This window comes from Mya arenaria, chromosome 9 (genome assembly GCF_026914265.1).
Source record: "Mya arenaria isolate MELC-2E11 chromosome 9, ASM2691426v1".
Lineage (NCBI taxonomy): Eukaryota > Metazoa > Mollusca > Bivalvia > Myida > Myidae > Mya > Mya arenaria.
The window spans coordinates 73,956,934-73,973,715 of NC_069130.1; the positions used below are offsets into that span (position 1 = coordinate 73,956,934).

Below are 16,782 nucleotides of genomic sequence, written 5' to 3' on the forward strand. Positions count from 1 at the left end.
TTCATGGCAAAATGCTTCTGAATTGCCGATAGTGCCAATAAATTGAAAGTATCAAAATTAATAATAGGAATTGTCAATACTTAGTTTGAAATAAAAGACCACTATAATACACTTAAATTGATTTATTATATACAAACAGTACAAAAATGTACTAACAACCACAAATTGTAACAAGACTATAATGTTCATTCTAAAGTAAAAAGGCACTATTACTAATAGTGTTTTGAACATCATTTTCAATTTCACAAGATATCAAAACATTAAACTCAATTATATTTGGGTTCTCATAATATTTTCTTCCTATAAATAATTGACTTAATATAATCATACAAATGAAAAGAAAATGATATTATATCCCTATCTCTATTATAACTTTACAATAAGAACAAAACCTTAATTGGCTAAGCACTCCATTGTGATACTAACTTCTGTCTCAAGGAAAACCAAACATATAAACGTGTAAAAAATTAAAGCTCCCTTATCAGAGGTTGTAACTCATTTTCTGGATGTTTATTATGTTTGATTGGTTTAAAACAAGGGGAGGTGATGGTCCCGGAATTCTTTCGATTACTTTTTGAAGTTTTTGTTTGAATTTATGTTGTGAATATTGTGCAAAATGGTGATAGAAGTCAATCTAGCTAAATTTTAAATTGTTGTATTTAGTAAACGTTGTTCCAATCGCAATGAGGAGTGGTTTTATATTGATGTTCCACTTTAACAATGGGCATTTGGTATTGTTCAAAATGATACTGGCAGTTTTTTTTTAAATCATTCTACAATCTCTGGGAATAGCTTAAAAGCTTTAATTGTGTTAATGTGTAATATAACCCTTTATTTAAAACCTTGAACAATCAAGCAACTGTTTGATGGTTTTACTTCTTCGATACTAAACTATGCGTGTGGGATGTGGGGATTTGTTAAATACAAATCAATAGAGTGAATTTGTAAACCATTGTTGCATGTTGAGCAGTCTCTCAACAGCAACTGTCTATGAACATTGTATGTCCATAGAAATGTCACAACTATTGAATATCAAGTAAAAATATCATCGCTAGTATACGGTTTAAAGCTACACTCTCATAAATTGAACGTTATGAGAACTTTTTTTACTTTTTATCTTGGAACGGGCCGATGTTTGTGAAAATCCATGGAAACAAGTTAAATAAGACTGCTGACAAAAATTAGATTGCAGATTTTTATATTGAAGTTAAATAAATCGATGTTTTATGCATTTTTCTTTAACCGTTAGTAACGGTTTAAGCCATAAAACATTAATTTTCGAACGGAAATATGACAATCTGCGATCTGATCTTTTGTCAGCAATCTTATATCATTGGTTTGCGGATATTTACGAAACAAATGCTCTTTCAAAGACAAAAAATATAAAATAATGTAAAAACGGTACATCTGTGAGAGTGCAGCTTTAAGTCTTCACTATCTAATACAAAACAAATAAAATATTTGCCATTTGAGTCCAAATTTAAGGCACAAGTTGAACAAACTCGGTAGAAAACCTCAAGCTGATGCTACAAATAAAAAAATTGCTTGATGCGTTCTTGGGTTCAAAATATATTCTCTATGTACGTGTATTACAATTAATAAACCACAGCGTAGAAACAAAAAACAGACTACACAAGCATCAGCAGTTTCTAACAATAATCCCTGGACCGAAGCTAATCTAGGGTCGATAATGTGGATACTGTCTGTCAAAGAACTTACATATAAGAGTGGTCTAGTGGTAAAGGTATCCACTTCCCACCCAAAGACGTTATTGGTTCTATCCCCACCAGGGGTACTTTCTCATGACCTCTCAAAATGGACACAGTACTGGTGTCTGCCCAGGATTTCAGGAATTCACGCGGCAACTGGGACCTGATACATCTCTCAATGTATATTATATACGCATCATAAATCCACAAACAATACATATCGCCAAATACGGAAATAAATTTTTCCCCTCCAGCAATTCGGTCGTTTTACACTCTACTGACGTCACGTCATAACAAGTATCTTTGCGCGATCTTTGGCTTGCGACTCGTGTAATCCAAATCTGCAAAACCATACTCGAATCGAATACAACCTCTTCGATTTAAACTCAGCATTAAAACCCTAGTATTTTGCTTATGTGAACATAATTACCAAGATAAAAAATGACAACCGAGAAAGACGACATCAAAGAGTTGACAATACCACGGCCTTAGAAAAGCCTGATTGAACTTAACAGCCATACAAATAATTATAGTAACGGTACGAAAACAACAGCAATATTGCATGTTTCAAAATATAAGAAGCTCTCTCGTGACTGGATGAAAAAGATAATAGTGAAACACATCGTCAGGGCCAGCCATCAAATGGAATAACTGAATTCCATAAGAGATACCGAATCTTATATAAACAAACAAAGTTAGTAAGGCTAAAATATTTCTTAGAACAAAAGTCGTAAATATCTGCCAGTATTCAAATTGTTCGCGTGAAAACATTGCGCGAGAATATATAAACAATGTTTCAATAGACTTCCAGAAGAATACAGCAATAACATCAGGACAACATGGTATTTGGATACCAAAGCAGAGCATAATGATTTTTTTCCATTCGGGGAATGCACTGCTTGGTGTCTATCGGTTATGCTTTATGCAGTTTGGATACAACTATCGTATATCGCTTCACACGACATGGAAAACACTGGTTTAGGTTTTATCTCGAACTTGAGGATCTGGATAATTAATATCCTTTTGCTATATCCTTTTAAAACACATCCAACTGATACTGAATTAAGATATCTGAGACCCTGTTACAGCCACGACCAGGACGACAGAATTTGGCTTATTGCGTAACTTAAATAACAGGGTGAGGAATCACGTGACATAAAGGGGTTCCCATATGGGTCACCACGGGTTCCTGCCGATGTAAACAAACAAGAAAGTGACGTTAATAACTAATTGATGCAATCCTTGGTCAAAATTTTAACTTGACGGATTAATAGAACGATGTTTTTTCGGGCAAGGATTGCATCATTAAAATACAAACAAATCTTAAATACTTCACACGTGTATAAACAGAAAATATCATAGTCTTTTATAGGCACAAAAATGTGTTCATATCTTTCTGTAAAAAGATATAAGTATTTCAGATACTAACGCCACTTACTTATGTGGTTAGATCGGTTGTGACCTGTGGTGACCCATGTGGGAGCCCCTTCAAGTCACATGATTCCTCACCACCCTGAATAAGCGAGGGACCAGTGGTGCCTGCTATCCATTACTTATCAAGTATAATCATATCAAAAATGCAACTTACTTTGATTATAAGACACTTGTTATCCACTGTAGTTTGTTTGTATATCCCTTAATCAAACGTAGTAGATACCTTTTTAATTCACTAATCCTATCTGATAACATATTTAAACATACTGCATAAGCCATTCATATCTTTTTGTTAGACTGGTCACAATAATATGAGTTTTATAGCTAAGCCAAGATAATTCAAAAGGATAATACAAATGAAGCAACCAGGCTATTATTTAGTCTCATATATGCCCCTTAATCATCAATAGGTACAAATATAAACAAACGAATGACACAATGATTATTGGTAATAAAAAAGAATGTGCATGCAAACTGATAAGTTCAGTTTTGACAGAATCTTTTTTACCATAATTTTAGGAGTGTTAGGATTGATTGATTGACTGATTGTTTGTTTGATTGATTGATTGATTGATTGATTGATTGATTGATTGATTGATTGATTGATTGATTGATTGATTGATTGATTGATTGATTTTTTTTTACAAAGCAGAATGCTTATTCAGATTATAAACACTTTTATAAATTGCAAATTTCAATTTCAATGTAATTCGTTGTTTGTTGAGCGAAATTTAAGAACTTATTTAAAATCTTATTCAACAATAACACACGGTTATGATGTCAAGCTCATTATATTTAAGATGTTATTCTAACATTCGTACTTAAATTCCGTTTCCCAAGTCTGAGTCGAAAGCTCAGACCAAAGATGATACTGAACACTGACCCTGGTTCATTTTAAAGGCATGCATGTTCATTAGGAAATTTCACATATTATATAATGGTTATTACTGTTAAAGTGTGTATGGTTGTATTCATATTACAGCTCTAATATGATTTGAGTCATGATACCGGACCTGTTCACTGAAACGTTTGTGTAAATCTGATCAAATGGTGTACCAAAGTGTGTTGTGCTTTGTATGGTCAATTTTATAAATATTAACTGTGGTATGTACACATTTAAACACCACACCGTTCTAAAACGGCACGCGAGTCGCCTTGTTTATACACGTTTTCTTACTGGTTTATTCCTAATATGCTTATATAAATTCTTTTAAATATCTCATTTTACTCTCATCCTGCAATTATCAGCATTAGTTATTCCGAATGATTATCTTTCGAAAACCTGACCGAATCTGATTAAATATCCAACATAATCGCACAGCGAGATCCCAAAAATACAAACCCTGATCACCCGACCAACATTCTAGTAGCGTATAATATTTTGTTAACAATTAAGCTGCTGCGTAATATATAGCCTTAAACACCGTTTCGTGTAAGGCTGAATAACTAGAAGGGTCGAGTTATCAGGTCATAATATGCTATATGTGTTGGTCGTTTTAAAACAAGTATTTTAATGAACATGAGCTGTCATAAAAACGTCATAAAACATATTTTCGGACGCCAAAACAATACCTTAGTGTAACCTTGAATATTGGTTTAAATATTGTTTTCGATATAAAATTGTACAATTCATTCAGTTCGACAATTTTTGCGCATAATCAAAGTTAACAAGAGTTTCAAGAGTTTATTGGCGAATCGGCATGTTTGCCTTTGGCCATTTACAAACTATCTACTTATGGCCAAGGCACAAAAGTATATTGATTTATAAAGCAATTATGTGATAACATTACATATATATTTACAAAAGCAATATCCTAATAATATATACGAAAATATAACCAATAAAAGCAGCTAAACTTCTAGCTTTTCTTGTCTTAATTTCATAGCACTATATATAAACTAAGCTAAGTTTAGTAAAAATAAATCCCTCTTTACTGACATCAAGAATTTAAATTTAGCCATATTTGGCCAATTAAATTTAATATGATATTTTTTTCTAAGATCTGAATAGGCTGTACAACAAAGATTGGGACAATAGCCCCTTTACTCCACGCTTCTGGATAGTCACCCTTCAGAAATATGTAATTAAATAATTTGGTCAAATATGGAGCAATAAATTCTTTGGAATCTATGAAAAAAATCAGCAACAACATTAGATGTGTCACAGCTCTTATAACGTTTCAGACTTGAAATGGTTTTACATATCTCATCAACAGTGAAGTCGCAATCCAATTCATTGGTTTCAATAGTATTCACAGAATCAGGATAATCGTTAACATCGAAATTGCTGGGATGGGGTGTATTTGACATATTTTTGAAATGCTGAACAAATTCATCAATACTTATGTCATTAGAATTTGTATTTTTTTTACCTTTATACTTATTAATATATTTCCAAAAGGATCTAGCATTTGTCTTGCTAAGTGAAGCTTATGTACATTTTTCAATATACGAATACCTTTGTTTAGCTTTACGCTTGGCTTTACAATACAAAGCCCTAGCATTCAAAAATAATAATCTGTTATCATGTGTAGGATTTTCAGTATACAGCCTTTCACAAATGTAAAATCCTTTTTACGTTGCTTACACGTGTTATCAAACCAAAGCGACTGTTTTCTGTGTGGTGAACTATTTCTGTTACCTGTAAAACGAATGGTTTTACCATGTACAGCAAATGATATATCATATATCAAGGTTGAAAAATCATCGATACAAGTGTTTAAATCCACACAATCGTTTAATAAATTTTTAACAATATTATCAAACAAAGACCAAATATGTTATGTATTGAAAGATTTGAATCGGGCGTAGGGTGTTTAACGGAAACGAGGTTTACCGAGTTTCCGCAAAACACCCTGCGCGTGGGTTGGGGTGAACCTATCTTACACGAGCGGCTATGGTAGATGCTTTTTCTCCCACCTCAGTTAAACAAAATTAAGTAAAATTGTACTTTTTGCTCGAACTCTTTTGTGCGTAGTGAAAATAAATGCGTATAGATATGTGATAAATCGTGGTTGTCATGGATATGCGCGCAGTGATACAGATTATGTTAATAGTCAAATCGGTCTTTAAATAGTTCTGAGGAGAGTGAAGCATTATTTCTTGAACGATGCAAGAAAACTTTTTTATGGTGACATTTGAGGGGATGAATAATTAATTAGCATTCTAAATATTGCCACAAGACATGGTTTCTATGATGCTAAAGACGACAGTCTTCAACAAGGGAGGTAATTACAATGTGATGACAATTAAAAAGGAGTCCCATACGGGTACTTGTTTTATCTTTGCCCGTGGGCAAGATAAGATTTTCTAGCATGGTTAAATTTTTGGATCTACTTATCTGAGGTTGGAGAGAAATTGTTCCGAAAAATGTGCCAGCTAAAGCACACGGCTCCACTGTTCTGTACATATCCCAAATAAAAAGATTATATAAAGATAGTCGTAAAATCTCCGGAACCACTGCTGCAACCGCTTTTAGACTCAGAGATAAATATGCATAAGACTGGGTTCAAAAAAGATGTTTACAAAAACAGTTCCATGTATAGAAATCCAGAGCTAAAGAAATAAAATGCAAATTTTGAATAAATGTTAAGTTTATCAGAGCAATAAATGTACAAATAGTATAAGAGGAAACCTCCTAATTTACGAACAATTAACTATGTATATGCCTAAAATTACCGTTATATTCCAATACCCCAGACAATATGAATGAATACCTATACATGACACGGCATTTAACAAGTGACACATATTATAACGTGACGGACTTAATTGTAGTTCCTTTAACATTATTCAATGGTGAGAATGTATACAAAAAAAATAACACAAGAAAAAATGTATTTGAAATACTTATTAGGAGTTCTTGTAATTTGCTTTTTTTATTTAATGACTAGAATTTGTACTCTTAATATCACGTTAAATAGTAGAATTGAATTGTTTTGCATTCATATATAAGCAAAGCGAAGGAAACCAACAGGATACAAGCACTGATTTACGGCACAAGGATGACCGACCATAAATCGAAATAATGTCTGTAAATGCATGTATTCTGCGCTTCGTTATTTCTATTCCCTATGATAGTGTATTGTGTCAACAAATAATCTCAAGGTGTTTAAAAGGTTTGAAAATATGCTGTTCGTTGGATTCTTTCCATAACCATACGGTAGTAGTTTTATAATTTAGAACTTATAGCTCACTAGTTTATACGACTTTTTTGGTTTCATACCCCTTAATTTAGTTCTTCACTTATTATTGTAGTGAATAGATAAGTCGCACGTAATGCATTCGAGGGAAACATTGTGAAATGGACATTTCACATTGTCAACGGTTCATTAAAACCGGTTTAAGCGATTTAATACCAAGTTTAGAAATACCCCGAATGATCAGGAGAAGTATCCGCGCTGTACACGTAAATCTAAAATATGGAGCACTACAACCTCTTAGTGTCTTTCGGAACACCACGGTAATTGTCCATGGTAAACAGCCTCGGATACATATGGACGGTTTACAATGTCAGAAAACTTATATTTAACTACGCTGCAAGTAGATCGCGTATTTTTTTTTGATTTAGCAGTTTAACTTAATGACTTCACTCTTGGGAATCTTTATCATTCATTCACTTCACCGGCAATCAATTTAAACAAAATACATGTTTAAACACTACAATTAATTCATACTTTTGTTTCAAAGTTTACGAACTACTTCTACTTTTTATCCGAGATTGAAATCGATGGAAAATAGTCGAGGAGTCCTAAATGCTCATAATTAATACAAGCAATCTAAGAGAAATAACCGATGCATTACTTCGCAACACTCAACCATTGTGTTAAGCTTCCGAACCATATAAGTCCACAAACGTTATATTAAATTAAATGCTTTGCAATGGAAAGGTAACATATCGTTAAATCAGACTTGTAACTTTGAGCTACACCAGAGTTATCTTCCCTTTACCGATCAAAAAGAACACCGATACATCAATAACGTTGCACTACGAGTGTCCGAGTGTTGTATTCAATAAAATTTTCGCGATAATGAAATTGGTAAAAATCAATTTGACATTGAAACACTGTTTGGCGTAATTTTTCGTTAACATTTTAGTCAAATGGTTGGTGTGGTGTATAGTTTGTATATAACAGGCATAACACACGCAACTCTGTAATACGTGTACGTAAAATGCGATTTATCCACTTTATAGAGGATTTATAGCAGAGGATTCCTTTGAACAGGTTTAACAAAAATGGTCTCGGACAGGGTCATTTTCCTTTACAGAAAAAGGACAGCTCTGTATAGAAAAAGGACCCATAACAAAGAACAACCCACCATTCGTATGGAATAGTGATCACCTATACAGAAAAAATAAAGCATACAGACATATAAATAGGACCAACATTCAGTGATTTAAAGTTAAATATATGATATATGATTTGAATGTTAGTAGTCTGTTAATAGATATGACTATAAACATAAAGTTGCTGTAGTATTACTAGTGATTACATACCTAACTTAACTACACAAAAGTGTTTAGCATTGTTTGAACCAGCCATAGACAGTTATTATGTCGCTGAACCACCCTAGGTAAAACCTATACCCATACGTTTACACAGTTAATTACCAATGTTATACATGTGCAAATAAATGGTGATATTTTTTTCGTTCCCACCATAACACATTTTATGTTTTTGTTAATTAAAAGCATGAAATGGCAAAAATTGAGGAAAATGCATATTAAGATTAAAAAATATTAATATTTGGCTAGGGGAGGTCACTGTGTAACAATGGTGCTAAACACATCTACAGGCACAGTTATAGTTGACTGTAGCCACAGAAAAACTTGATGTCTGACGGAGGCATAAAAATGAGTCAGGTAATGTACATTCAGATTGAATATGTTTTATGTCGAGTTTTGCTTGAAAAGGGTCATAAACGGTATAACAATACATAACAAATTGGACTGTTATGTTAGAATATGCATGTATTTTAGTGTTTTTTATTTGGCAGCAGTGAACAGTTTCTAACATTTGGGTAGCAGAATACAGTTTCTATGTTGTGCAATATTCTTAAGTAGATTTTTTTAATGTGTCCTTTTTTCTTTCAGCCAGCAGAAGATTCCTTTGAACAAGAGTTGTTTTGGTGCATCGAACAACTTCAGCAATCACTAGACATATTAAAGCCAAGCTCAAAACAAGGTGAGTCCTAGTCTAGTCCAAATAATTGTATGTTGACTAGTCCAAATAATTGTACCTTGACAGATTTTTTTTAGATTTTTGATATGGCAAATCCTTCACGTACAAATTGTTAAGTATCAAAAGTGGGTAGTTGTTCCGATCAGGATTCCGGGTTAAAGCATATAGCGTCTATAAAATATCATAAAAACAAGAAATATTACCAGATAATGTTATTTTATATTAGTTCCGTACACAAAAAATAAATATTCAACTTATAATTATGAGATTGACGGCTTTTCTTCATTTCATTCTGTCAAAACATAACGATATATACATGAAGGGCACCTGCAAGGCTCTAGGGCACAGTTTTAAATCGCTCGGAACATTTCGGCAATGGCCGAGTTGTTACGATTGTATAACGAGGTCTATCTCGAAGCTTTGTCGGAGGAGGCCGAGTTATTACGATTGTATCGAGTTGTTCCCCTTCGTATAATTGTTGTCTGTGTCAGTCAACTTTCGTTTTATTGGAGAGGTAAACAACTTGTTTTAACGCATTAAATGCTTGTTTAGTGCAAAATAACATTTCACTTACATGGTGAAATATGAATATAACTCTTTATGATCAATTTCAACCATAAAATACTTCATTTAAAACAATTTCAATATTTTTAAAACACCCCCGTTTTTTGCACATTCCCGTTTAGACGTTAGGGATTGGAAGAATCCCGTATAACACGTCTATTATTTTAGACTAGGTGAGTCCAAATTACAGGCTATCCAAAATAAAGGGTAGTCTAAGCAGCTTTGTCTCGCTGTGTAAAAGCTGGGACAAATTACAAATTCTACTTCCAGGTAAAAGTAATTGTTAGTTGTTATTTATGTTGTAAATATATGTGTTTGTTATCATGTTTTCTGACATATTTTGATATTAAAAAGAAGGCAATGACCACTTATGTTTTACTATCAGATTGATCATTGATTCTGTTAAATGAAGTTGGTTATTCAGCAATTAGCTCATTTGATTATTAAAATTAAGATTATGGAGCACACATTAGTCAATATCTCAGTAACTACTTCATGTATTGCATTGAAACTTTTTACAAGGGTTTTCAACCACCCATCATACTAAATTAATGTGGTTAGATAACTTTATTCTGCATATGAGGCAAATTATTATATAACTTAAAAATTCTGGTTATTGGTTTTCTATGTAATCTCATAAAAATGAGGCTCCAAAGTTGTGGAATGCGCTTCCACTGGGACTACGGAACTCAACCACTTTAGACTCTTTTAAAAGATCTCTGAAAACTCATTTCTTTTAAAAAATATATGGTAACTGATGATTTCATATATCTGACATATCTATGCCAAAGCTTGTCATTGTTGTTTTTATATAAGGATATTTTACTTGTTTTTTTTAAATATGTTTGATTTTATGTCTTATATGAATATCTATTTTTTATTTTCTTTAAATGATTATTTTATGCTCAACTTGTGTAGTACACTTGATGCTGATTTTAAGCTGTATGCCTGTATGTATAAAATGTATAGAAATGTAAAGCACTTTTGAACGTATGTGCCATATAAAAAGAGTGCTATATAAATGTGGTATAATAATAATAATAATAATAATAATAATAATAATAATTCAATTTTGCAGTGGTCCATACATGTTTCACCAAAACTTTGCAAACCTTTAACTTAAAAGTGGTGGAATAGTCAGGCACACAGCTCTTGTTTAATTTTAAAAAAATCCAATTTATTATATGCTTTCTTTAGTAGTGCAGAAATTTATAGAACAAAGAAAACATTTATCCTCTATTTGTATGTGGAACTTTGTTTACCTGATTGATACATGATATGTTTTCAACACTATTGAAGACCCATAAACATTGGTATTTAATATCAAATTATATGTGAATTGCTTATCAAGAGGTAGATTTGAATGAATTTCCCATTTTAGTCATATAGTAAAGAGTTATATGAACCTCATCAGACTGTCTTATCTATCTTTATATTTCAATGACCATTGCAGCTGAGGATGCCAGCAGGTACCTGAAAGTGTTGTTGAGTGCTAAAGCTCCCCTGATCAAGAAGAGACAGGCCATGAGAAATGCCTTTGGTGATTACAGAAAGAAGATGCAAGAAATGGAAAGGAAATCTACAGCTGGTAACTGAAGTTTAAGTAGTTTAGAGTTGTGGTATTTTAATACCAATTGAAAAATTTATTTTTCATATACATGTATGTGCATTCTAAAAAAATGGCAAAGTTACAGATTTTTTTCCGATCAGTTTCATTTCTTTTTAACATGTATCAGTACACTGTTATCTGCTTGGGGTTCTAACGATTAATCTGAAAATCCGGATTGAGTACATTTACATTTATTCCAAATGTAAAGTTAAACTGTTAGACTGTTTTTTGCTTTGATATTTGCATCAAAACTTAAGTACTTTAAAATGACGAAAAATGTATACAATATATATACATATGTCACACTATTGAGCTAGCTTTTGGCAGTTTTGCTGTGATGCGGAAGAGTGTCTGCATACAGAGAGAGAGGTTGTGAGTTTAAACCCAACATATGCACATAGCAATTTGTGCATTATGTTACATTAATGTCCTTACAGTTTCAAAAGGGTTTTAGCCCTTTAACCCTGCTTTGAACATGAATCTCTCCTTCTCAAACAGAACCTATCTGTGTTTCTGGATTGACAATTGTCAGCAGTTAGATATCCTGTAATGTTAGACAAATGAAAGGAGAAATTAAAATTTTGTCGAATATATTGTGTGTATAGAAAATTAATACTTTTGAGTGATGTTGCTAGTAAACAAATATTTTGTCAATTATAAATATACGGTATACATGTAAATAAACATCCAACTTATTTGTTAATATTTCAGTTGCCAAGAGAGCAAAGCTGTCTAGTGGGGAAGTGGGCGAAGGAAAGGGCCAAAAATCACTTTTCTTCAAGAGAAGCTTAGCAAAAACATCTAAATCAACTAATTCTTATGTTGGTGATCATTTGCAAAATGAACCAGACACATCAAGTCCTGCCAGTGTTGGTAACCAGTCTAAATGCACACATTCCTGTGAGAGTAACAACCAGTCTTCCATAATGCAATCATGTGACAATTCAAACCAATCAAGCGTTGGAAAAGAAGGAAGTGGTGATGTGGATGCAACAAATGGTCTTGATGCCAACTTCAAATTCAATTTCACTATCAGTGATGACAATGATCCAGATAGTAATAAACCACAAGAAAAGAAGGACAAGGAAAGCATTCAGACATTAGGGGTTTCTACATTCAAGAAAAGTGACAACTCTTTTAAATTCAATTTTGATCTTGCATCATCATAATTTTGGTTCAGTTTTTCATTTACCATTACCATCATTATAATGTATAAGTTATAAATTGTATAAACAATCAATCAAAACAGTTTTCATGTCATTAGTTCAAGCATTGATACTCTCCTTCACTCAATAGAGTCTTGTTGAGGTTAAACTTATACCCTTTGAAACTAAACACATTTCTGCTCAAATTCTGGCCTCTCACTGATACACTCAAGTCAATATCAACTCATTTAACAACACAACAGCACAGACTTCGCTCAAAACCTAAGAAGCCTTTGTCCAATCAACACCAAAAATTAGAGTAGGTGCTGGCATAGTATCTCGATACAATTCGATAACCAGCCATATACCGCTTGCGTCACTTAAGCGTAATCGCCCTTTAATTATTCAAATGACCTAAAATACATGTAGGTCTTGTCCGATCAATTACTTACCAAGCCTTTTTCTATCATCAGCAAATTTGGTCAAAATTTCTTGGTCAGGTTCGATAACAAGCCATGTCACCTGGTACACTCCTGAGTCATGACCCTTGAAATGGCAAAAAAAACCAGTCTTTACAGTGTTTGCTCTATAAATTTGATTTTATTTACAACCACTTATCACCAAACCTGATGTCCTTTTATTATGACAGGTGTATTTTGAACAGTTGGCATTTTTGTTAAAAGTGCATTCCCTGTAACCATATATTTATAAATATATTTCATCAATATTCTAAGGTAAACTAAATTTGATCAAAAAAAATAATTGAGTTATTGGGAAAACATGCGAGACTTAAAATCTTGCTTTACTGTTATGAAGTTAAATGAGTTGAGATTGATATTTTGATTATGTTTGTAATATTAGGGTCTGGGCATGCTGAACAATCTAATGAACAGCACGAAATATTAACTTAATGTATTCACAATTTTGTTTTTTCGAAATGCAAATTAAACATATGTTTAACCAAACCGTGGCATTTCAATCACACCCCATCTTGTTTAGTAACAGCCTTATGTAAAGAATTGACATCACACTTCTCATGACACATTGGCGTATAAAAAAGTAAGCTACATGTATTTTTGTCATGATTTTCACGACTACAATGACATATGCACAAGTCATGTGCTAGAATGTTATGTTGATTAAAACTAATATGATCCTATGAATTATAACAATACTAATGCCTTCATGGTATTAATTTTTACCAAGCTTGGTTTATGGGTGTAATATCTCGATTGCTTTTGATCAACCGTGGGATTGCATAATTAATACCTGAGTTTTGGCCTTTATTTAGGCAGAATGTTTCCTATTTCACTTAGTCCACTCCAGAACTTATATATTTCTTAGACAAGCTGTACCAAACTTGGTTACAATGTTGGTTGGTATAATATTTCGACTGGGTTCGATCAATAATTTGAACGCTGACAGTTATGGCATTCGGATTGTCAAAAGTTGGTCAAATTCACTTTTACAGTGGCGTTGTGAAGCGTGTAACACGGAGATAAAAGTTGATAAAATCAGTTAAAATTCCCTGTATAAAGCTAGTGTGGCCAGGGGTCCGCCAGATCAGCCTTGAAAACGACCAGGGCTGGGGCTGTAGCGACGGACTCAGGGTGGTAGTTGGTTCTATAGACAATTGCCAATGGGGAAGGGGTGGTGATATGCATCTGTCATACAGAAAGGGAACATGTACCGCACGGTGCATCAACGTATGGTGTAGCTGGTTGGGAAAAAATGGCACTCGGGATGGCAATGATGCTGTGGGTGATCGTATACATCACAACCAGTTTGTTGCCTTTGCCGACGTTGGATACCATCTGGCGAATGATGCTGCTGGTGATCTTGTAGTCGCCGTTGACAAACATGGTAGCTCTACGCTGGACGGCTTCCCAGTCGGTGGAGGCGTACTCAGTGTTTGGATTCACCGGGCTGATGTAGCACTTAGCTTTAGTATCCATGTGGAGTATGTCATGGTTCCTCCAAAGAAGGCCAAGGGCGCTGTTGGTCCTCTCGCCTAGGCTCGCATTCCATGCTGGGTTATCCGTGGTAGGCTTAGTTTGCCAAGTAACAATTTTAAGCGCCATAAGACGGCATACAACATACACAGACACTCAACGAGACACACAGCGCCATAAGACAACATACACAGACACTCAACGAGACACACAGCGTCATAAGACAACATACACAGACAACGAGACACACATCGCCATAAGACAACATACACAGACACTCAAAGAGACACACAGCGCCATAACACAGGATACACAGACACTCAAAGAGACACCGAGCGCCATAAGACAACATACACAGACACTCAAAGAGACACCCAGCGCCATAAGACAACATACACAGACACCCCACGAGACACCCAGCGCCATAAGACTTTACATACACATACACCCAACGAGACACCCAGCGCCATAAGACAACATACACATACACCCAACGAGACACCCAGCGCCATTAGACAACATACACAGACACCCCACGAGACACCCAGCGCCATAAGACAACATACACCCAACGAGACACCCAGCGCCATAAGACTTTACATACACATACACCCAACGAGACACCCAGCGCCATTAGACAACATACACATACACCCAACGAGACACCGAGCGCCATTAGACAACATACACATACACCCAACGAGACACCCAGCGCCATAAGACAACATACACATACACCCAACGAGACACCCAGCGCCATAAGACTTTACATACACATACACCCAACGAGACACCCAGCGCCATAAGACAACATACACATACACCCAACGAGACACCGAGCGCCATAAGACAACATACACATACACCCAACGAGACACCTAGCGCCATTAGACAACATACACATACACCCAACGAGACACCCAGCGCCATAAGACAACATACACATACACCCAACGAGACACCGAGCGCCATTAGACAACATACACATACACCCAACGAGACACCCAGCGCCATTAGACAACATACACATACACCCAACGAGACACCCAGCGCCATTAGACAACATACACATACACCCAACGAGACACCCAGCGCCATTAGACAACATACACATACACCCAACGAGACACCCAGCGCCATAAGACAACATACACATACACCCAACGAGACACCGAGCGCCATTAGACAACATACACATACACCCAACGAGACACCCAGCGCCATAAGACAACATACACATACACCCAACGAGACACCCAGCGCCATAAGACTTTACATACACATACACCCAACGAGACACCCAGCGCCATTAGACAACATACACATACACCCAACGAGACACCCAGCGCCATAAGACAACATACACATACACCCAACGAGACACCCAGCGCCATTAGACAGCATTTAGATAAAATAGATATAAAAATGCCTTCAATAACGCTAACATATTTTTTTTTATATCATTACGATATTTGACCGAATAATACAAAGAACGTCTTTATTGTAAATGTGTGCCATGTTATATAAACAGCTGACCTAGGACTAAAAAAATGACCTCTTTATTGTAAACATTTGTTTTAAACCCTTAAAACATAGCTCCAACCTAAGACCGACGAAATATAATCATCGTCTTCATATTGTACCATTTGCTTAGTTTTTAACGCCTGTATGTTTAAAGGCTTATAACTCAAACCTTCGACTGAAGAAATACAATAACCACTGTACTGAAGAAGCGCGGCCTTTAACCCCGACCTCGGACCAAAGAAATACAGGGTACACCCGTCTTTTAATCATTTGCTAGGTTATATCCATGCTAGGAACTCCAACCTAGGACTAATTGATTACAATGAGGCTGCATACAATTTGTACATGTATGTTATTAACAAATAGCAACCAGTGGTGTAGCTTTTTCTGTAAATCTTTAAATCGCCCCCCCCCCGGTTTTCAGCCAAGCCACATCCCTCGTCCATAGTGCAAATAATTGTCAATATATCTTTTCCTTATCTTTGAAAACGTTATATAAATATACTGAAAATATATATATTTCGAAGAAAAAAATCTGTACTGTATATTTAACGTTTTCAAAGTAAGGGTAACATATTGACATAAATGTACAAAAGTTCGCTTGGATAAATTGAGGGATCGGTCCACCAACGCAACCTCCCCTACCCCTTAAAACAACAAGTG

At 34.7% G+C, this 16,782-nt stretch overlaps 1 protein-coding gene across 1 annotated transcript; it reads left to right on the plus strand.

Annotated features, from left to right (window-relative positions):
- The first annotated feature begins 8,940 nt into the window (after window positions 1-8,940).
- Window positions 8,941-13,608, plus strand: LOC128202971 (UPF0488 protein CG14286-like). Its single transcript, XM_052904185.1, has 4 exons — window positions 8,941-9,006; window positions 9,238-9,328; window positions 11,343-11,477; window positions 12,210-13,608. Exons 1-4 carry the CDS (start codon window positions 8,977-8,979, stop codon window positions 12,665-12,667), a joined length of 714 nt encoding a protein of 237 aa, XP_052760145.1. The 5' UTR covers window positions 8,941-8,976; the 3' UTR covers window positions 12,668-13,608.
- The last annotated feature ends 3,174 nt before the right edge of the window (window positions 13,609-16,782 follow it).